The following is a 24,464-nucleotide window of genomic DNA, read 5'->3' as shown; positions in this document are numbered from 1 at the left end:
ACTCCTAGTCTACATATTATCCTCCAACACTTGTAAGAGACAGGGTATTATTGCTTAATTCAGAATATCGTGGTGTCATAGCTACCTAGCATTTTTATTGTTGATATAGCGTCTGTATATTCTGCAGTGCAAGCGTGCACTCTTTAGGAAAACACCCATTGAATATATTATATATATATATGTGTGTAACTTGATTTTGGCCTCAAATTTCCCGTTTCAATTGTAGTAAAAACTGCCACCGCAAACAAACACACTTTCTAATAAACACGTGAGGATGACTCAAGAGTTAAGACAATTTCTCAAAATTACATTGGCTACCATCATAGCTCTTCTACTGAAAAGATGAGACGACGGACTACATAATTATTCAACCATAATTAATGAGCAATGGACTTCAATGCTGCAATAAAGGCTGACCCTCCTGCATCCTTCCAGTGCCACAATCACGGGCACTTATGGTGATAAACTTTTCTATAAAAGACAACATTAATTCTCTTCTCTCTCTAAAGACTGAGAAGCTCAGCGGGAAATAAGTAGCATTCTTTGATCTACATTTAGTTAGTTATCCAGCTTAAAACTGTAATGACACCACAATTGTCTGAGACTAAATAAAAAAACACTAATATTGTATCTGCAAAACAAAGGTGTAAAACAAAAAAAATATATAACAAAGAAAAAAAAAAGCTTGTTGTCATTGGTTTTTATTTGTCAGTAACAAATATTTACGACGGTTGGCTAGTAATCTTGAGACAATTATGCGTGCTCGTAAATCTGTCTAAATTGAAAACAGTCAAGTTGTACAAGGTGCAGATGTGATGTACAGCTACAATGAATAGATAAACGGAGAAATTAAGCGTTTTATTCCCTCACTATTGTGTAGGGTGTTATGAAAATCTGAAGTACAGAAAAATCTCACTGAGAATCTCACATAATGCAGCTGCTACAATGTTATGATTTGAAATTCCCGTGTCCACTGCCTGATACATAGCGACCAATGCAAGCACCCTAAAATGTTATACTGTATAAAGATAATTAAAAAAACAAAAAACAATTTCAGACAAATAGAAAATATATACGGCATAAAGTTCAGCAGCCTTTGACCATAGGATTCAAGGAAAACTAGTACTACCAAATTTGTTATATATTTTTGTAGTAAATCCAATTTAAATGTATACAGAATAAAATATGTTCTCGCGTTCTGATACATATACTTTATATACATATAGGGCCTCATTTAGAGTTGGACGCAAAGTCAGTTTTAGGCGCATTGACCAAAAAAGCCACTATCACGCATGTGCAGCAAGCACCATATCCGCCTGCATCTTGGACGCAATTTACACTTGTGACAGCTTGCGGATTATTATGAGGGAAAGGGTGGAACGTGGAATTGTGAAGGTGTGACCCCGTAAGTTATTCCTAGACGCCGTAAGGCGCAAACGCAACACACGGCAAAAAAGGGCTAAAGAGGTGCGGCAGGAGTTAGGTGGTGCAAGTAGTTAGCTAGCTGCAGGAACTGCTCGCAGCTCGGTAGGGTATTATGAGTAGGATGCAACTGGGGTTGCTTGCCACTCATAATACCCTACCAAGCTGCGGCACACTCCCACTCCTACACGTCTTAGACAGACTTTGCGTCCGACTCTAAATGAGGCCCATACTGTGCATTATATGAAATGTAGTCAACAAAAGTGTTCAAAAAGGTAAAGATATATTCTGCAATTGCATGCAGCTAAAATGCATACAGCATTTATATTGCTAACCAGTTAATACTATATTATATGTACTTGTTTTGTTATTCAAACAAATATCTATCTCACATGATGGGGGGTAATGTATTAGAATTTCCACCACTACTGTAGATCTGTGTTCCCATCCATTTGTTCAATCAAGTGGGAAACATGGTCTAGATATTAAGGGGTATATTTACTAAACTGCGGGTTTGAAAAAGTGGAGATGTTGCCAATAGCAACCAATCAGATTCTGTCATTTTGTAGAATTCAATAAATAAATGAAAACTAGAAACTGATTGGCTGCTATAGGCAACATCTCCACTTTTTCAAACCCGCAGTTTAGTAAATATAAATGTTTTGCTAACCTGATTGTTTGCTAGACAAAACCTTGCATTTTCCTTGTTTTAATACAACATAATTATGAATGTGTCTCAAAGCATCTGTGCACTTTGCACTAAAGGATCGCTCCCATAGAACAATAATGTATTTTACCATGTGTTAATGTTTATAAAATGCTGCAAGCACCATAACAATTGTCAAATCATTCACATCAGTCCATGTAGAGCTTATCATTGAAGTTGTCAACCAAAGGCGATCCAATTGGTACTTAAGCCCTAATTAAGCTATTGTTCAAATAAATAAAGTAAGGGTTAGATACGGTGGGTTATATATATTAAAGAGCACATTTTTAACACAATCCCTTTCTATGCTTATTGCAAAGATAAAGATTGAAATATCATGAGTACTTATTAAAAATCTTCACCAGGAACAGCAGTCACAAAAACTGCTCCATCTAGCTTTTCATATACCCACAAATGTATTTCAAACTCATTATCGAGTTATAATGTAAATTAGTCCAAGAATAAATTAATTAGAGTGTGTTTTGCCAGCTATTGTAAAACTACAAGTACCAAGAAGCGCTAACAGCTACTAAATGGCACAGAAGGGGACCTGTACTTTCTCTGCATTAGATAAAGAGTTATGTATATTGCCTTCTGTGCAAAGCTGTACACAGCATAATTGTGCAATATATACAAATGAAAATTATTGCACTCAAACGTTGGCCTAGGTCTGTACCATTTGCAGTCACAAAATAAGTGGTAGACTTGTGAAAAGTATGGCATACGCTGGGTACTCACTACAGGTTTTTCACCCCATTATTGTGGCAATTACATGATAAATGACCGTTAAGTCCCTTTAGCCTGTATGGTCCCACGATCATGTTTTATCGTATCAAAGCACGTCGTATCGGTCAATTTGATTTAACACCTGGACTAAAAATCTCTATAAACGATGTTGGACAAATTCTGACAATCAGTCTAGGCAGATCTCCATAGAGTTTACGGAATCACCAAATTTTCAGCCAATGGCTATGTCAGGTCAAGAGCACAGATCAGAACGATCTTGTAAAACATGTATAGTGTGTACAAATGAATAGGCATGCTGATCGGGATTTTCAGCACTTGGTAAAATCATTAATGATATCACATCTGGAGAAATTTTCTGTAGTGTGTACCCAGCCTTAAGCAGCATAACCATCTGATTGGCCGGTTGCACCCACGTTTGGTATTATATAGAGAGGTGCAGGAAAAGTGAAAAAAAATTAGAAAGGAAGGGCAGTTTATATAGTCTGGGGGAGGGCAGGGGTAAAAGTTGGATTTTAAAGGGGGCTGCAAAATTGCTTTTCATTCTACAAATATAGTAAACATTATAAATGGATCCTGAACTGGAAAAGCATTCAAACTGCACTACCCTACATACTAGTAAATAGTCTGGTCTGAAATGGAGACACCCAGCACCTGTTCTCAATACCAGCCCTCTGTCCTTTCCTATGTAGTTATCATACATACAGGGAGTAGTGCCAAATAAATCGACAGAAAGAAGAAGAGACTGCAGGTACACGTAGGGTTAAAAGCAGCAAGACTGTATTGCCAATATGATAATCACACCCAAGCAGAAGATGATACATAGATGTCTGCATCAACAGCCACCATTCATTCCAAAACCTGAAACTGAAAGTACTCAGAACAGACGGAAGTTCATATGGAATAGAAAAGCCCATAGGAGGGACATGGATATTTTTTGATAATGCTATTCGCCCATGGCGTGTTCGCAAAGACAGAGCTGAACATAGCTGTCAGACAGTCCCATTGGTATACGATCCTTTAACATGGATTCTGCAAGAAAGAAGCAGCTTCACTGAGACAATTCAACATGACTGCAACTCGGCGGCTTATAAAATCACTTTCCAGACAATGTTAAATGGTAAGAATTGCCGAATATAAAATGAGTCCTCTGATCCAAGTTGGGGTTGGACATAGGAACGTGGAAGAGTCAAGAATTCCAGGTACCTGTATCAGCAGAACGGTGTATGGTATATCCACATGGTTAATTGTGCACGATTCTTTGGACTGTCTACATGCGGTTTTTCTCAATGGAGAAACATGTGGTGCCTGGGCGCACTCACCATATTCCCTGCTGCGTATCGCGGCTGTCCTCCAGAGCAGCTGCGCTCAGCTCCTTCTCCTAGCGCAGCCCGGATACAATGAAAGTTTCTTCTGCTTCCTCTTCGCTTTTTATGCTTTGTAATCTAGGGAAATTCCCAACAATTCATAACGAAAGTTAACGCCTAAACTAGTTAATGGAAACCGATTTGTGTTTCTGGGAAATCAGGTAGCAGAAAAGTAATTATTGCTGTGACGTGTTACAAGAGACCAGGGATATGTACGGGCACGGGTTCTTTTTCCTCAATATTTTGCACCTTTCTGTTTATAGAGCTGAGTAAAGTGCTGTCCATCTAGGCACCTCCTTCCATTTTCCATTTTTTATATGTTTCATTCAGGCGATTTGTGAGCAGGGTTATCTATGAGCCACATGTCAATCTCTGCGTTTTGCTGATATGCAGAACAAGGTTGCTTTATTAACTTTTGTGCTGGATGTCAAAGAATTACAATTTGATAGTTATGCATTAACTAGATAACCGAGAAGTAGAGTGATCTGTTTGCTCCGCGCCTGTACCTATTCCAACTATTGCATGCAGAGTAGAAAGCTCAGGCGGATCTTCAAGGAGTCGCAATGATGCGCCTTAAGCACAGTTATCCAGAAGAAATCATGTATTCTCAAAAGAGTTTCTTAATAAAGGCTACTGTATATGTTTGTCTGTTGCGTAACTATCTGTGCCTCAAACGTCGGTTAAAGCAAATATTGTGAATGTTGTATCATTCAATATGGTTACAAACAGGAAATCTAACAGGGGGAAGAAAGTCTGGTTACAAATAAATATATATATATATATATATATATATATATATATACAGGGCCATCTTTTCCATTGGGCACGATGGGCAGCTGCCCGGGGGCCCCACGGGCAAGGGGGCCCCATAGGCATGGCTCTTAATGAGAATAAATAATCCTGCAAAAGAAAAAAACCTGCAAAAAAGCCTTCAAGGGTCACTGAGCAAGTACATCTATCTCTATCTCTATATATCTATATCAATATCTGTATCTGTATGCATCTATATATCTATATCTATATCTTTATCTAGGGGCCCCAGTGCACTGCTTTGCCCAGGGGCCCATAATGTTGTTAAGATGGCCCTGTGTGTGTATGTGTATATATATATATATATATATATATATATATATATATATATATATATATATATATATATATATATGTATATATACACCTTAAGTATAAGGTCTAATAAACACCTGTAAGTTTACATATATGAATTTTGATATGTTGCTAATAACCCTTGATATAAGGCAATATGTACAGTATTTAGATGCATTTTTGGTACATGTTAAGTATATGGGCACCACTATAACTCACCAGCATTGTACTGCTTCACTTTGACCGCTGTTTCAAATCTCCAGCTACTTGGCTCAAGTCAGTAAATGAATTATCATGTCATCAAGGTAGCGGGACATTTGAAAACTGCTGCCAGCCCCTTTGCCTTATCCAGGTTCTTGTCAGAACCTTATCGGGTGAACTTTGGGACTTTCCTGGGCTGTCTCTACTTAGGAATGACAACAGGTTTGGCACATGTTAATGAGAAGAGGTGCTTGTAAGTAATATTATGCAAAACGGCTGTTTTCAAATCCAGTTTCTGCCTTACTGATGTGACAACTGATTTGCTGACTTGAGCCAAGTAGTTGGAGATAAGAAATGACAGTTTTACTGGAAACAGTTCTTTGTCAGTGAATTACAGGAGTGCCTGTATTATTAGGTAGTGACTCTTCTTGTGCAAACTTTAATGTTAATATGGATGGAGGGAAGCATGCGGAGGTCTGTGTTAGGTTTGTAGGTTGAAAAGGTTATAAAGTGGGGGGATGTGGGGATTTGACAGCTGTGGTTGAACCTCAAACAGGAATATTAACACTATTATAAGAAGCTTTCCATGTTCTCTTACATTGGATAATTGTATTTTTGATAAAGGTAGTTGGTAAATCAATTGAAGCAATAAACCATATTCTGTTATTAGCAGCTAATAAAGAAGGAATTTTATTATACTACAATAAGCCTTGTTGATTATGTGCATGATTGTTTGTCCCTGTGCTTACCCAGGGAGTAAAGTAGTTTAATAACAAATATGAGGCTTGGTCTCAGGCTATAGTTAGTTTTCTAAATTTTAATCAACTTCAGAAAAAATCATGGGGCATTTTCTGCATCTACTGCCAGGGTTTTTGTTTAAATAAATATAGTTTAATATATTAATGATTTGATGAGTGTTATAAATCTACTTGATTTAGATCACTTAGGGGCATATTTAACAAACAGTGATGGTGCACTATCGTGCACTTACAGTAAAATCCAATGCCCTCTGTGTGTACCACATATTTAAGAAGGGTGCATCGCAGCAGATATCATGGATAGCTGCTTTGCATTTCTTTTAATTTTTGGGAGCAGTCACCATTCTATAGTATGGTGACTGCTCCCAACCGCAATCTAACAAGTTCCGAATTATTTTTTTTTACGGTAACTTGTCATGATAATGTACACCAGCATTATCATAATTGAAAGATTTCAATGCTGTCAGCTCTGCTCCGAAGAGCAGAGCTGGACAGCGCATGTGTGGAGGGATCACATGATCCCTCCCTGTCACTCACCGCTCGCTCTCTGCAGAGACAGAGCGGAGATGTCTGTGCGCATGCCCGAGGGTTGCACTCGGCGCATGCGCACTGGAGTCAGAAGAGGAGCCCCGTTCATCGCATGCTGCTTCAGGAACGAAGAGGCAGTGGTAAGTATGTTTTCCATTTAACAGTAACAGCAGTTTTTCGGAACTGCTGTTCCTGTGTTGCTTTTTTAATAAATATGAGAAATAGTTCAATGTATAGTATCAATGCGATAAGGATTGAAAACTATTTTTCATATTTTGCAAGTGTTGACAAATGTGCCCCTTAGTAATGAAAGGGGACTCAATTTGTTAGCTGGGAATTTAGCAAAAAGCTAAGTTTAAAGTTCAAAAGGGAGATTGTAGTTTAAGCAAGTAAGCAAGTAGTTCAATTCTTGCTTGGTTTAGGAATAATAAGTATTTTAGCTTTTATGTTTTCTGGAAGGAAGCTTTCAGCCTCCATCGCACGGTTGAACAACTTTATCATATGCATAGAATGTCTAACTAAAATGTTTGCAGTGTGCAATGGTCCAACATTCCAGGCCAGGAACTTTGAGAGAGTTTTGGGATTTCAGTGCTTCATTATTTATTGGACGTGACTTGATCTTGTTTTAATGTTTAAGTAACTGTTGGATCTGATAGATCTGTCAAGAGGGAAAGATTGTCTAACTAGATATCTATTCACGCTGGATTTTTTCCATGCCTGACTTGTTTGACTTTATGTGGAATGCAATCGATGACACGTGTGAAAAAAAGTTCATGTGAACAAGCCCTAATAGTGAACAGATTATAAATGGACGATGAACATAGCATTCACTGTTCCAGAGCCATAACTTAATATTTTAGCATCTGGGGCAAGAAAGAACAATGTCGCCCCCCCTAGCCCTCAATTTTAGCCAAATTAACCTAAAATATTCATTACCTGCGCCCCCCTTCAGTGTTGCGCCCTGGGCGGTCACCGCTATCGCACAGTCCTAGTTTCGTGCTGCTGTTTTCTTGTGTCTTCTGTTTAGAACTCGTTATGTACTCGTTATGTTCTCTTATGCTTACCGTGAGATATTTTTTCTCATTGGAGTCAATTATCCCTATTTGAAATGCGGTTGAAATGTATGACAGACACATTAAAAGTACTAGTGTTTACATAACCTCTGTTTGCCTTTGTGTAAGACTGCTCTAGTATAAATTCAGTACTTAAAACGGACCTATCACTCAATCCTTAGGGTGTGTGGCTAAATTCATAGAAATATAAAAATAAATTCTTACCTTTAGAGATACATTTAATAAATGTGTAGGGAGGTCCAAAGCAACAGGCAAACCAACTAGTGGTGAGGAACAAGTGTTTGCTGCTCCTCTGCAATACATTGTTCTAATCCGCAACATAAAGAAGTAGTGTGGGTTTAGCAGCAACACAGGGCATGCACCAATCTAATAATGAGTCTTGATTACAAAAAGAGTGGTATTGCCATAGTCAAAACTTACACAAGTACAGGCACATCTGGCCAGTGTTGGACTGGGGCATGATGGGACTGCAACGTTAGGGGACCACCAGAGGGGGTGCGGCCAGCTATCATAGAGGCGACTCCAGACACTAGAATGGGAGTGGTCAGCCCATGAAGGACAGCTAGCACCATTGTGTACTATATAAAGAATGCAGTGTGTATATAAAGAGTACACAGTTTTGACCTGCCCCTTAGATTGGGCAGAACAGTCACCAAAAATAGGGATTGTCCCACTAGACCAGGCATGGCTAACCTGTGGCACTCCAGGTGTTGTGAAACTACAAGCCCCAGCATGCTTTGCCAATATATAGCAGCTTTTTGCTGGAAGGGTATGCTGGGACTTGTAGTTTCACAACACCTGGAGTACCACAAGTTAGCCAAGTCTGCACTAGACTCAGAACATTTGACAGACTGTTCTAACTGTTCTTGTCACTTTTAGCACCTGTGGCTGCTGGTTTCTTTAGTTGCGGCTTGTCTGGATCCTGGGATTTTTGGGGGCCCTATTTGGAAAAAATAATGGGTACATTTAGAAATTTCCAACCAGCCACTGTGTTAAATCCATAGGACCCACAATTAATTCTTAGGCCTTCCTCCAGCCCCAACATTAAAGTAATAGTATTCTAAACCTATTTCCCTCCCTCCAGACAGCCCCTGCAATAAATTTATCGCATTTACGATTTCATAAATATACCGTTTTCCTGCAACCGTCACTGCCATTAAATAATTCATATTCACATTTAATAAATAGACCTCATGCTCCTCAAACTCAGCCCACATTCAATTAATAGCCAACAAACCACCCCATCTTAAATTAATAGTCCCCACTATAAAATTAAATTGCCCCACCTTCATTCTACAAACAAATTAGCACCCATTATTTAGCCACCACCTACCAAACACACGTTACATTGCCACAAGCCTGCTGTGCCATCACACACACATTACTGTGCCCCTTCAGCCCCATGCTGTGCCTCCTTATGATCACACTGCGCCCTCCATGCTGCTTTTGCCCCCCCCTTCTTCTGGCCCCCCTTCTTCACCCTCTGCCATGCTGCTTTGGCCCCCCTTCAAACTCTGCCATGCTACTTTGGCCCCCCTTCACACTATGCCATGCTGCTTTGACCCCCCCTTCACACTCTGCCATGCTACTTTGGCCCCCCCTCCATACTCTACCATGCTGCTTTGGCACCCCATTCACACTCTGCCATGGTGCTTTGGCCCCCCTTTCACACTCTGCCATGCTGTCTGTGCTCCCCTTTTTTATTCTCTGCCATGCTCCTTCTTCACTCTGCTGTGCTTTCCCCTTGCTTCCGTTCCTTCACTTACCCTTTCTATCGGCTTCTTTCTTCTCTTCTTCTGTCTTCTCTTCTTCCCGACTCCTCTCTGCGGCGCTTCTCACTGAACATCGGGCGTGATGACGTCACGCCCAACATTCAGTGCGAACGGAGCAAAGAGGAGTAGGTGAGTGCCGCGGGCACGTGAGTATTCTTTTTTTTTTTTTAGTTTTCCACTCCCCCCCCCACCAACGAAGAGGGGAGCGATCAGGGTCGGGGCCTACTGGGGGATAGCTCGGTCCCCCGGTGACCCAATCCGATCCTGCATCTGGCAAGTTGTTGTGGAAATTAGCTGTACTGAGCACAGTTCAGACACAAAGGTTCCTTTCATTAGAAATTGACCTTTCATATGGAAGTTGGTTCTCTACCTTTTATGTCATGTTGTAAGTCTTGACAAATATTTTAAAATCTAAGAGACAGTCTAAAAAGTTAGGGGTCAGACAATCTTTTTCTATGGTATTGGCTAATAAATAGCAGACTACCTTGAATCTCAAAGCAATACCTCTTCTTTGTCTTACTCCGTAATTCTCCCCTCAAGTTCATTCTCTATGCTCTCTCTAACTCTTCCAGCCCATTCACTCCCCTCTTCAGTATCTTCTTCGCCTCGTAATCTGCTTATCCACATGTCTCTTTCTTCATTGTCATCATCCTGGCCCTCATCATCTCCTTTTCACACTGCATAGGCACAGCAGGTTCTGTCTTCCCCTGTTCTCCACACCCCCCACCCTCCATACACATGGTTCTCTCCACTCCATCCCCTCTTCTCACTCTATTACCCTGCAGTTATTTTATCTTAGTCTTTAGACAGACAGGCCAGAAAGTGAGTGCCCTCCTCTGTAAAGCAGCCTTGCAGTGTTATGACACATCCACAAAGTTTAAAGGAGTCATCATCACCATTTATTTATATAGCGCCACTAATTCCGCAGCGCTGTACAGAGAACTTACTCACATCAGTCCCTGCCCCATTGGAGCTTACAGTCTAAATTCCCTAACACACACACATACAGACAGACAGACACACAGAGTAGGGTCAATTTGATAGCAGCCAATTAACCTACCAGTATGTCCACATTATTACTATAATACTGATGCCATTATAGGGTAGATGGTGCCACCAGTGCCATTAAGCATGGGACCTGGGACTATGTCACAAGCCTAGGAGAGAGCATTTTGCTCAGTGCACTACTATTATCTTTTATTTATAATGCACCACAAATGGTCTGTAGCACTACACATAGAGCATAGGTAAAACAGAACTCTGCATACAGGGCAGAACAAACAACAGAAACAAAGTGCAATTAAAATCAATTAATCTGCAAACAGGTGCACGGGGCAAAGGGGTATAGGTGCAATACAGAACAAAGATAAAATACAAAGAGGAAGGAGGAGAGATGGAGAGTGAACTAAGGCAGACTGAACGTATGCTCAGCACTGTGGGCACAATTAACAGGATCAGGACAGTGATGGAGATGCAAAGGAAAGGGAGAAGAGGAGAACCAAGGGCAGGGTCAAGTGTTGAAATGCAAAAATTGGGCTTGGGAGCCAAAGGCAAGGTGAACAGGAGGAGGAATGAGGGTGATGAATACCGTAGTTATTGAAGAAGGATTGTGAGGAGGGGGAGAGGTTAGACAGAGGAAGGTTAGTGTGACTGGATCACTGATAAATAACTTTTGGTATAAATTTATTTAAAGGAAGTAGCGCAGGGCGCTTATTTATACAATTGCACGTGCACTTATTTTTGATATTGTGTATATTGCGAGATAGGAAATTGTTATTTCTGAGACTAGGGTAGAAAATTAGTTTTTTCTGTTTTAACCTTTAAAAGCAAACACTTTATTTCTGATGTATACCTGATACAATGAGCCTTTGTTTGCCAAGTCTTTGGTGTATTGTGATGTGGGGAAGTGGCTTGTTTTTTGTTTTTTTTGTTGTCCTGTGGGAATGTGTATCGGCGACTGTCTGAAGTATTCATGCCAGTCAGACCTTTTGACTTGTTAGTGGGTCTCCTGCCTCTGAAATAAGATTCAGGAAATCACAGCAAGGTTTTTAAGAATTTCATAGCTAAGTGTAAATATTAGTGGCTTTGCAATGTATGTAAATCCATGTTTTGGTAAACGGGGTTACATCCTGATTCTAAAAATAGCCTGTGTTCAAATCTGTATAAAATGCACTGACTTGTACACTGAAATGTATCCTTCTGATTTCAACATCTGACCTGATCACTGGTACCTCTAACCAGTGAGAGCAAATAAACATCTTGCTTCAAAGAACTACTTGAAAACATCTTCAATATTGCTGTATTTCTTTGACCTGCAGTTTACCCTAACTCTAATCCGTTCTCCAGCTGTCTCTGAGGTTTGGACCCAAGCTTTCCAGTAACGCTCTGCCTGCTACCCATACAGCCCTGGTCAGTGTAATAGGCCAGGGGGGATCCATCCACAGCAACCCTGATCCATAGTAAGTGGTCAGGAGTACCAGCCCAGGTACACCAGCAACGAGATACGCTAGCAGCGTCAGTAACCCAGAAGGAATGTGGTTCTGAGTGCCATAAAAGGAGCTCAGCATTAGCAGCAGGCCCCTCCTACTGCGGCAGGAGGGGCGTATTCGGAATAACAAAAGGGGACAGTGGCAAAGTAAGCCCAGCCAGTTCCCAGCAACAACAGACAGGGTGGCATAGGCGGTCCATCCTGTCACAGGTAGTCCTTCCTGAAAAGACGGGTTTTAAGAGTGCATTTAAAGTTTTGCAGGGTAGGGGATAGCCTGATAGATGAAGGAGATCGTTCCAGAGAAGGGGGGCAGCACGGGAGAAATCTTGTATGCGGGAATGAAGCGTGGTAATCAGATGGCAGGTGAGGTGGCTGTCGTTGGTTGACCGTAAAGGGCAAGAAGGAGTATGGACTCAAGAGGGGCGAGACGGATTCGGTGGAGGCCAGTAAGGAAGATGTTGCAATAATCAAGTCAGGAGATGATCAGAGAATGAACGAGAGTTTTAGTGGCATCAATTGAGTGGAAGGGTCTGGTCTGGGCTATGTTGTGGAGGAGGAAGCGGCAGGATTGGGTAAGGGATTGGATGTGGGAAGTGAAGGAGAGGGAGGAGTCAAGGATGACACTCAGGCATTGGACTTGGAGAAGAGAGGAGATGTTGGTATTATCAATAGTAATGGAGATGATGGGAGGGGAGGAGGCTCATACTTTCTCATGCTCACAGAGCAGGCTTGGTGTGAGGTATAGGGAAACTGGCTTGTGAGCATAGTGCAGTCTGAAAGCTAGACTCAGCAGAAAGTCTGAATGACAGTGTAGATAGCTATCTTTCTGTGTCGACAGGAGGAAACTTGCCCAGTAGAGAGCATAGAGCATAAACATTGCATTGCAAAAAATACTCTCTCCCAGGCAGTGATTCCAGGGGAACATTGTTTTTCTTTTCTAAATAGTGCAGAAGGTAATATCTAGTAAAGCAAATAAATAAAATCATAGGACCTGGTGACAAGTCCGCTTTAAAAAGTTGAATACCTATGATCATGTTCTTTGCTCAATGGACCTAAGCAGAAGTCTACTGCAGTTACGATTATATGCTTATGTTGGTCAGACAAGAGCAGACTTGATTGTTCAACATTGTCACTGATCAGCCAGACACATAGCAGGCTAAACTGCATACCCCTGCTCCTATGACAGTCATGTTAAACAAGCAGATCATAGGGTAGATGACCTGTTGCACTGCACACAACTGCTGATGATATCTGGTGACTGGATATACCAGCATGTCTGATAGATATCACATCAACCAGAATGTCCAGGTTCTCTGACCTCTTTGCTCTCATTGTCCAGCATATTCTCTCACTGCTGCTTGATAAAATAACAGTTGATGTATAATGTTCACAGCAAGTATTGTACCAGTGCTGAATGTTCTAGCTATGTCACTGCCGATAGAAAATATTGACATACTGGATGTATGCATGGTAAAGGCTTAGGTTAAGAACACTGAAATAATTGAAACATACAAAGAAAGTATAGGTGATGGTGGGGATTTCAGTGTTGTGTAGAGAGCACTAATCTGTATTTAAAAATTAATTAGTAGTCCAAGAACACGGACATGATTGCAAGTCCACGCAAAGGAAAAAAAAAAGCAGAGAGACATATGACTCACACAGAGGATCATCTACTGGTGTAATCAATTAGTGGTAACTTAATGTGGTGACTAGGGTTTCATGAAAAAGAAAAGACTTGTTGTAAATACAAATTGGTTGTAATATCGCAACAGAATTTTTCTCCATGCACTATCTAGAGCCCTGGGAGCTGTTTTGTGCAGCCATTTTTTTCCAGGGGTCTTTCGTTTCATTAATACATAACTGGCAAATTAATTTAGCTACCTAACCTTAAAGGGGATGTATGACCAAAAGGACATATCACAAGTCATAATAAAAGATGTGCATTATGATTGGTCTACTCTCTCGCCACCACCCACTCTTCCTCCTGGGAACCAATGAGTTCCACCCTCCTTTGGAGGTGCCCCGTCATGGGAATTGCATGTCCACCCCATTACTTCTTACTCAAGCATCCTCTAATACTCAAACTGGGAGTCTGGAACTTGGCTGTGACATCATAGCCAAGCGCTACTCTCTAAACATATCGCTTCCGTCAGCGTCATCATCTTTTTTATATAGTACTACATATTATCCTTTATATAGTACCACCAATTAATTTGTGAATATTTGCCACTCCTTTGCCCAGTGGGAGTTCTGAATTCCTTAGTACACACACACAGTCAGTTAATTAAACTACCAATTAACCTGCCAGTATGTTTTTGGAGTGTGTGAGGAAAACTGAGCACCAGATAAGGCACTGGTATGGAATCGAACATATAAACCCAGCATTGCCAAGCAGAAATGCTAACCACTGAACTACCGTGCCGCCATCTCAGGTGACGGCTCTTTGTGTGGGGCTTCTGCAGGGGCATTAAAAACTCATTCAGTGTTTTAGGCAACCCCTAACCATTGGCACCTTGGGTAACTGCCTAGGTTCACTTCGTGGTAGCGCCTGCCCTGCATGTGAAGTCAGTGCTTTGAGTACTGATAGGAAAGACCTCCTAATGGTCAATGGACCATTATTCTGAGGTTCTCTAAAGTGGAAATTTTGCATTGTTACTGACAGCAATATGACTGAACTAGTAACAAATTATTCATAATCGGCCTGATTTAGAGTTAAGAGTTAGAGTTTTTAACACACAAAAAATGCATAGATATGCCTAAGTTTCTGTGGCTGTATTTTGAGTTGCACGTATGTTAATATAGCTCAACTGAAAAGAAAGGTGCAAGTTGTCACATTTTTAGGTGGTGCAGATGGATTTCCATTTAACGCTAAATCAGGCCCAATATGTATTATTGTTATATTTAAAATTTAATAAAGTTTTTCTGAAGATTCCGTTGTTTGTACATATTTAGTTAGTTAGTTTAGTTTACTTATTTTATGTGAAATTTACAAAACATTAGCTTGGCCTGAAAAGTTTTCCTGTGTACTAAGATATTGCTTTACTGGAACACCCATATTTCTTTTTTCTCATTTCCTCTGTAAAGTCACTTGCCTCCATAGGAGTCTATAAGTGAGAATCACAGGGATAAAACTGCTGACAAAAGTTCATTTTTTATATTAACTTTTATTTATTTAGCTCCTAAATATAATACAGTGCTTTACAGAGAATATTTTAATCATTTGCATCAGTCCCTGTGACAGTGGAGCTTACACTCTATATTATACACACAGTCACACACAAGGGGTTAATTTCATTAGAAGCCAATTAGCCTACCAGTATGTCTTTTGGAGTATGGGAGTAAACCGGTGCACACAGAAGAGACCCACACAAATATAAATGTTACCCAACATATATGTTATGTAAGCAATTGTTGTAAAGAGGAATAAAGAGTAAAACCTTAAGAGGAACTAAAGATAAATATATTTTGAGTTCCTATAACAATACAAAAATTGAAAAACAAATTTGATTCCCTTCGATTTTCCGTTCCACCAATTCTAGTTTTCCATACTGCCACTTCTAAATTTCCACTGCAACCACTGTATACACAATATATATGCAATACTGTGCAAAAGTTTTAGGCAGGTGTGGAAAAAATGCTGCAAAGTAAGAATGGTTTCAAAAATAGAGGTGTTAATAGTTTATTTTTATCAATTAACAAAATTCTAAGTGAATGAACAGAAGAGAGATCTAAATCAAATCAATATTTGGTGTGACCACCCTTTGCCTTCAAAACAGAATCACTTCTTCTAGGTACACTTGCACAAAGTCAGGGATTTTATAGGATTATAGTCAGGTGTATGATTAACCAATCACACCAAACAGGTGATAATGATCATCATTTTCATATGTGGGTTGAAACATAATCAAATATTGATTTGATTTAGATTTCCATTTTATTTTTTAAAGCATTCTTACTTTGCAGCATTTTTTTCACATCTGCCTAAAACTTTTGCACACTACTGTACATCGATCAGCCACAATATTAAAATCATCGGCCTAATATTGTGTTGGTCCCCCTCATGCCACCAAAACAGCTCTGACCCATCGGGGCATGAACTCCACAAGACCTCTGAAGGTATCCTCTGGTATTTGGCACCAAGTCGTTAGCAGTAGATCCTTTAAGTCCTATAAGTTGTGAGGTGGGGCCTCCATGGCATGGACTTTTTCAGTGCATTATTTATGTCATTCACTTGAAATGTGTCATGCACCAGGCTCTCAGGTCCTGCTACTTACACCTCCGCTGTCTTTCTAAGCTGTCCCTGCGGTCCTCATGCGCTGCTAGTCTCAGATCTCTCTGATCTCTCTGCATAATGCTGTTCAGTCTGTCTCCACTACAGAGATCCCTCCAAAACCAGTACATGGTTGCTGCTATCTTGGATTCAGTCACCTGCTCTCCCTCAGCCAGTCAGAGTACTGTTTCAGCTCATTTGACTGCAGCTTCCAATCAGAGGATCGCATTCTTCACTCCAGAGTTCCTTCCAAAACCAGTTCCTGGGCGCCGCCATCTTGGATCCAGTTACCTGATCCCTCTGAGCGAGTCAGAGTGCTGCTTCAGCTCAGATAACCACAGCCTCCAATCAGGTGATAACAGTATAAAAGTAGCTTCCTGGAGCCCTAACCTGTTGCCAGTGCAATGTTGATTCGTCAGACACCAACCTGGTTCCCAGCAGTCTGCAGTCTTCTCAGTTATTCCTGCTCAGACAGTGCAGTCTGCAAACCGGTTCCACTCCAGTCCAGCATTCCGTTTCCGGTCTGGTATCCTTTGCTATATCTTAATCTGCACAGAGACAAATCATGAAGGGCCTTCAAGAATTGTCCTCTAGCATTCAAACTCAGTGGTTCAGGTGACTCTTCTGATCCTGCACAAGCTCCACCTGTTCCTGCCACAGCTTCTCATCTTCATCTGCCAACTCCTGCCAAGTTCGATGGAGACCCAAAACTGTGCAGAGGGTTTCTGAATCAGTGTGAGATCCATTTTGAACTACACCCCAGCAATTTCCATACAGAGAAAGCAAAAGTTGCATATGGCCCAGAAGAACGAGCCTGGATTAAAGCCACTGATGTATATGCTCCAAGCTTGGTCCGTATCTTCCATGCAAAATTCCCTTTGAAGCCCATGAGGTGTCCAGGGTCCACCCACAAAAGGGGGGATACTGTTACACACCAGACTCTCAGGTCCTGTTACTTACCCCTCTGCGATCTTTCTAAGATGTCCCTGCGGTCCGCAGGCTCCTCTGGCCTCGGATCTCTCTGCAGGATGTTTGACCAGTCTGTCTCCACTCCAAAGATCCCTCCAAAACCAGTACATGGGCGCCGCCATCTTGGATCCAGTCACCTGATCCCTCTCAGCCAGTCAGAGTGCTGCTTCAGTTCAGCTGACTGCAGCCTCCAATCAGATGATAACAGTTAGTATAAAAGGATTTCCTGGAGCCCTAACCTGTTGCCAGTGCAATGTTGACTCTTCAGACGCCAACCTGGTTCCCAGCAATCTGCAGTCTTCTCAGTTATTCCTGCTCAGACAGTCTGGTCCAGTAATCCAGTTCCATTCTGGTCTCCATTGCTGAATCTGACCACTGTCTTGCTATTCTTCACTACTTGCCAGTCTACAGTGCCATTCATGTTCTCTAGTCTCCTGAACTCAGCAACCGCTATCTGTACCAGTCCTTTCTCTTCCATGCAAAGGAACCTAAGCAAGCCCCCCACCTTTTTGCACATAGTCACCAGTTCTGCTCCAGAGACACAACTCAGCCCGGACACATCCTCAAGCGTGACAACATGCATCAGTTATTACATTTTGTCCATTGACTGTAGAAATTGCAGCAAAGCTTGCTGCTTTCTTATTAGCAATGAGTAAAGTACTCACATTTGATTTGTGATTAATTGGGCCAATTTAATCATACAATTTACAATTCTGGAAATCAGTACCGATATTGACTGGTTCAAAGGTTTCTTCCTACATTACATTCTTGTATTGCTCCACAGAGTCCATCTTGTTATCTCTTAGATATGCCTAATGTGAGTGGGTGCTAGAGAGGGTGATCTATAGCATTGTTTTCGAGCATTTGTTTTTTAATTTTGGTATTGGTTAGGGCAGTTTTGTTTATTTTTTTTTTAAAGGTAAAAATTTAACAATAGATTTAAACAACCTATTGCAGCATTTACTAGAAAGAAAAAAGAGCTTTTAAGATGTGGTTAATGGACAATTCTTTATACTAATTGTAATAATTTAACATAATGTTTTCAAAATTTGGTCATGAAGAAAACAATATATGGTTACAACTGTTATAAGTATATATCAATAAATTGCATGACCTTCTGCAAGAATTCATTTAATTGAAAAAAAACAAACTTTTTTAAGATTCTGTGAGGGTGGGTAGATGATTTATGGCCATGATTCATATTAACAATTTTACAGTAAATTAACCCCACCTATTTCATTATTTGACTGAACAGGGCATATTAATGTCAGGCAAAGGCAGACAGATATGTTACACATGGTAGAAATGACAGTATAGTTAAATTAACTACCTATTGCAGTACTGTATTTTATTAGAAAAAAAGTGTTTACAGGCCATTTTCTTTGCAACTGGTGTAATGGATTTAAAAACAATGATTTGAACCATCTATTGCTGAATATTACAGTCCTATAAACTAATTAAATAACTATGGAGGTATTACACAACTAAAGTGTGTAAAATAAATCAGGTCGGCAAGTGTACAGAATGAAGAGTGGACACTATTGTGTGCGTGGTACAATAGCAATAATATTGGGAGCCAGGCCATTTCAGTTTGAAACAGGAAACAAAAAAGCAGAAAGGTTTAAAAAGTGGTACATATTTTAAAATGCCAGTCTCCCCCTGTATGTTGGTAATGCTTCTCTCACACTCCTGCACATTACTTAGAAAATGAGCAGAAAGTTACATACCAAGCAGTTGCTTGCCGGCTGCTGCTGGGAGCAGTGGCACATGCCACAGGTTGTTCATGCGGGCAAATTATTTAATCTCACCCAGTTGCAGGCATGCAAACAGCCGCATCTCATATCCTCCAGGACCTACATCCAAATATCCAGGGACACTCTCCTTTCATGAGATGCAAAACTCCCCTCATCCAGGGACTCCTCTGTCATGCAGTCTCCCCCCCTCCCCTACAGCCACTCTCCCAACTAGCCACACTACACCGTGCAGTTAACTTTCCCCCCCCCCCCCCTCACGGTTAGGGGGACCTTCCAAGGGGCAACTCAATGGGAACCAGAGCTGTAACTTAGAATTCTAGCGGCCTTGGCGAGAAAGACAAATGCCGCCCGCCTAGCCCTCAATTTTAACCAAATTAACCTAAAATATTCCTAAATTGCGCCCCCCTTCAGAGTTGCGCCCTGGGTGGTCGCCCCTGTTGCACAGCCCTAGTTACGGCCCTGATGGGAACCCGGTAGGAAGGTTCTCCCATATTCTTCCTGTCTCTTTTCTCTGTAGTTCCATCCTGTGTCTGCTATGGTGGTGTTATTTCTGGGGTACCCCTGAAGGTGGGGATCCCCCTGCTGGTACCTTACTGTGTGCTTACACTACTGGGCTCTCATAATTACTTGGGTACTCTTCCCGTCTTTATCCAAACTGGCTATCATGGTATTTGCTTTCAACATATTGGGGCACTCCCAGATTATGGTTATGGTGATTCCCCTTCTAGTGCCTACAAATAATGCAGGGTCTGAACACCCCCTGCCTGTGGCACCCGCTGCATGTTCCCCCCTTTCTCTGCTGACATTTTGGGGGCTTAAATCAAGATGTGTCTCTAACCCCTTTTTATACCCCTAAAGGGCTATTAACTATGTTCCTCCCTCCTTTTCAACCGCTGAGAAAACCCGGGAAAGGAGCCCTCACCTGTCCTGAATCCACAGCATTATGGCCGTACTCCTCCTAATCGCGGGGAAACCAGAGACTTTATAGACTCTGGTCTCCTACTTGAGGCACTTTTGTGCTGGAAGGCTAAGTCTCGCCATCCCATTGACGCGGCTGTCTCAGTCACCAGCACCATACTATGTGAGGCCCCAGCCTCATTAAACTAAAATTGATCTCATCTGCCATCACCAGGGGGGCAGGGGGGAAACAATGTAACGCGCTGCGCATTACAGAAGTGATGTGTGGAATAGTCAAGATTACGTCTAAGAGACTCTGATAGCATAAAAAATGTTTGTTTTTTTCTGAAGCCCAGCAAGAATAAGCTAGCTACATGCTATTTTTGGGTCATGTGATGGAGGTACTGAGGTTATCCATTTACACACACCAGTGCATGTATGGCATCATCAAGTGATGATAACAAGGGAGTTCCTGAACCCAATGCAGTAATGTATCTTGCCAAACTGGCACAAAGAGATGGTGCATGTTTATTTTGTATGTTAGGCACAATCCAGCAACCACCAACATAAGGATGAGCATGGTCATACTACAGTAACTCTGCCCATTTAACTGTATTCCAATTGTAGTGGGGAGGGAGCAATTGGCATGCAAAGGCGCTTGATCTTGTTGTTTCTTTCTGTTTTTTTTATATAAATTGGAATTATTACAGACCATGTATCTTACCCTTATTCTCAGTAATAAGTTAAAACAATACTGTGACTGGATCACTTATAAATAACTTATGGTATAAATTTATTGAAAGGAAATAGCGCAGGGCGCTTATTTATATAATTGCACATGCACTTATTTTTGATCTTGTGTATATTTTTAATATAATAAATCGTTATTTCTGAGACCAGGGAAGAAACTCGTTTGTTTTAACCTTTCTAGAGGAAATGTCTTATTTCTGATGTATATATCTGATTGAATAAGCCTTTGTTTTGAAAGCCTTTTGTATATCTTGGTGTAAGGAAATTTCTTGTTTTGGGTTTACTACTTTTCCTGGGCAATTCTTTTCTTTGGAAGAAATGTGTATTCTGCAACTGTTGGAAAAAGGCCTCATTCTAATCTCATGCTAATTAGACCTTTTGATGTGAGAGGGTCATAGAAAGATGTAATTAGACTTGCTGTCCGCTGTAAGATGCAGCATATCACACGAGGTTCTAAGATATCACAGATTAGCGTAAATATTGTTAGCTTTGCAGTCCATGTTTGTGTAAACACATTGCATCCTGATTCTAAAAATAGCCTGTGTCCAAATCTGTATAAAAAGCACTGTTTTGTACACTGAAATGTTTCATTCGGATGTTCCATCTGACCTGATCACCTGGTACCTTCAACCAGTGTGAGAGCAAATAAACATCACTTGCTTCAAAGACCTGCTTGAAAACATCTTCAATATTGCTGTAAACCTGTGACGTGTAGATTAGACCCTAAATCTAATCCATTCTCCGTCTGTTTCTGAGGTTGGACCCAGCTCTCCAGTACCACCGCTCTGCCTGCTACCCTGCAGCTCTGGTCAGTGTGGCAAAGTAAGCCCAGACGGTTCCCAGCAACAACAAACAGGGTGGCAGAGGCGGTCCATCCTGTCACAAATACATACAATGCAATCAATTAAATAACATATCAGCAGGCATTTTAAACAAGTGTTACAATTATAACAAAAATGTCTGACAGTAAAGCAGGAAGGAGCTGGGGCTGCAGGTGAAGGCTCGGAGGGCAGCATTTTGCCCATTGCTGCTTTAGAGGTTTAAGCACTGTTATTAAATATCTCTCCACGTTGCTTAATGTCTGTGCACTTGAACATGGCACAATACTGTCTGTACTTTACTTATTGGAAACAAAAAAGAAACAATTCTACATAAGTGATTTAAATACATGCTTGAACATAATCAACATATAGAAATAATCTTCTGTCCTGCTGTAGTCCAATTGGAAATGTCAATTAAGTAATTCAAATTGACTGCCATGTCTTGATATAATGTAGTCATAACATTAATGATTTAAGTACAATCAGCTGTAGGGATCAGTTAATCTGAAGCAGCTAGATAGCGTTACTGATAGTCATCATCATCATTGTGTATCATTGCACCAACTTCCTAACAGGTGTACTTGTTGATGCGTCTATATCTACTTGTTGCAATTATGTGAATACCCCTTAATATACTCAGGTTATGTTTGCCCGTCCACAATCAACACATAAGGTGATGCAATTTGAGGATGTGGAAGTGTCTGTGGACATTTGCATACACTTTTTTGTACACATGTGTAGTCCAAAATCTGCAGATCTTACGCAAGAATGTCAGACATCTGTCAAACTCTGAAAGAGGCCCTGTAAGTTCCCTGTAAGCTGAGTAATTTAAAAATACAATGATTAAAAGGTTATTATTAATGAGTGATCAAATCCTGAGGGGCTGCATTCACAATCTGCTTTTTCCTAGCAAGATGCATTTTTTAACAGTATTATTTCGAGATGGCTCCATTTAAAGGGAACAGTTTAGACAGATGAGGGGGCAGTAGGACAGGAGTTGTTTGCACGCCCATTACGATTTGCTGAAAAGACACTTGAATAAAGTATATACCTTACTGTTTTCTCCCAGTTTGTTAAACCCCTTGACCACCTTGTTTGTGTGGCAGCTTGTCACACTTATGACTGAGTCTTCCAGCGTTACGCTCTCAGTTCAAGGAATATAGGCACATAGTACAGTTATTGCATATCATAAGGAAAACACATTAATTTTTGTTTTTGGTTCCTGCTATATATATTGTGAAAATGTAACATGAGACCTCCCTCATTTCTGTATGTCTTGTCCGTCTATGATTTCCGTACAAAAGAAACATTTCAAAAGTAAAATGTATACATTTGTTCTTGTACCTAATGTCCTGGGTTTTACCAAATGTATGTAAGTAGTGTATAAGAAGAATCATGGCAAATGCTATAATATCCATATTATTCCTATTGTTCCCTTTAATACCTAAAATAGTAGGCTAAGCAATTATGACTCTATCTTGCTAAAACAGGCACATTGTCAATATGTGTCACTTGGGGGTCTATTAATCATTGGTGGCTAGTGGGCAGCAGTAACTATCATTATGTAATGCTACATATGGCAGCGATACAAAATGTACCGCCACAGATATTTACCACGCCATTGGCGAGCCCTGGCGAAATCCCCGCTCCTAAACTAATAAAAGAAAACAGCAGCATTAGGGCTGGTGGAAGGAGGAAGTGTTCTCTCTGTGGCTAAGGTTGCGATGGGGCTTGGCAATGGATCCACAGCAGCTTCTCCAGGGGTAAGGTAGCGTTACTTTTTAAGGTGGTGGTGAAAAGAAAAGCTTTTCATCACTCAAATTTGGTCACATCGTACTCCCCATAGAGGTCTATAGGGACTGCGATATCCAGCGTAAAATAGATTAAGGAAAGAGATTTCTCTTGCTTTAACGCCTTGATAATTTGAAAGAAGAGTTGCGATAGTCATTATATTATTAAGCTGTGTTGAGCTAACAAGTTGGAGAAACAGCTGTTTTCTCTGGATTTTTAACTCATCACAGCTTAATAAATAGACCCCTTGATTAATTCTTGAGGCAAAAAACAAACTAAGCTTGAAGGGTTAATATGAAAACTTGGGTGAAACAAATGACTGTATTAATGTAATGGTGATAAAGTAATATGGTGATAAGTTGGTTAGTTTACAGCCTGGCCAGTTTAAGATATTACTTTTTGTCTAGAATATATAATATGCACAAATGTTCAGCTGAGAGAGGAGTCACAAAATCTGCTGAGGTCAAGGGCAAAACCATACTTGCCTACCTCCAGTAGGCGAGGCCCGGGAGAGGGGCGTGGCTAGAGGGTGGACGTGGAGCCTTGAATCGCGCCATTTTGGCCCCGCCCCCTCAAGTAAAATGTCTCCATTTCCACAGCCAAAAGGTCATTTCACAGTTCCTGTCTTTTTAAATATATTTTATTCTGTTTTTCTGTAGGTTTTGACTCCTTACCTGGAACCTTGGTTTTCTGTATTCGGATTAGAACAGAGACTATTCACTTGTATGTTTGTGCAGTGTATTTTTGAGATATTACAACAGGCTGAGGGTCTGATTCATTAAGGAAAGTAAGGCAAAACAAGGAGTACATTTTGTCTGGACAAACCATGTTACAATGCAAGGGGTGCAAATTAGTTTATTATTGTGCACATAAGTTAAATACTGTCTGTTTTTTTCATGTAGCACACAAATAATTGATTGCTTTTGTTTTACACTGAAATTTAAAATGATCTAGGACATGTCCTATCCCAACTATAAATTTGTCCCCACATTTTAAATTTATCTCTCCCTCCAATACAACATGGTTTTGCCAAGGTGCAAAGTTACTCC

The 24,464-nt window shown here is 40.7% G+C and overlaps 1 protein-coding gene across 1 annotated transcript in view; it reads left to right on the top strand.

Moving 5' to 3' along the window:
* Nucleotides 1-3,908: 3,908 nt before the first annotated feature.
* LOC142159098 (uncharacterized) overlaps nt 3,909-24,464 on the top strand; it is an 82,187-nt gene continuing 61,631 nt past the window's right edge. The window contains exon 1 of the mRNA XM_075213691.1: nt 3,909-3,992. Within this exon, the coding sequence (XP_075069792.1) occupies nt 3,983-3,992 (10 nt within the window). The 5' untranslated portion in view covers nt 3,909-3,982. The remainder of the gene's footprint in view (nt 3,993-24,464) is intronic.

This window comes from Mixophyes fleayi, chromosome 5, assembly GCF_038048845.1.
Source record: "Mixophyes fleayi isolate aMixFle1 chromosome 5, aMixFle1.hap1, whole genome shotgun sequence".
Lineage (NCBI taxonomy): Eukaryota > Metazoa > Chordata > Amphibia > Anura > Limnodynastidae > Mixophyes > Mixophyes fleayi.
Note: the sequence above shows the minus strand (reverse complement) of the source record. Positions and strands in the feature narration are given on the sequence as shown.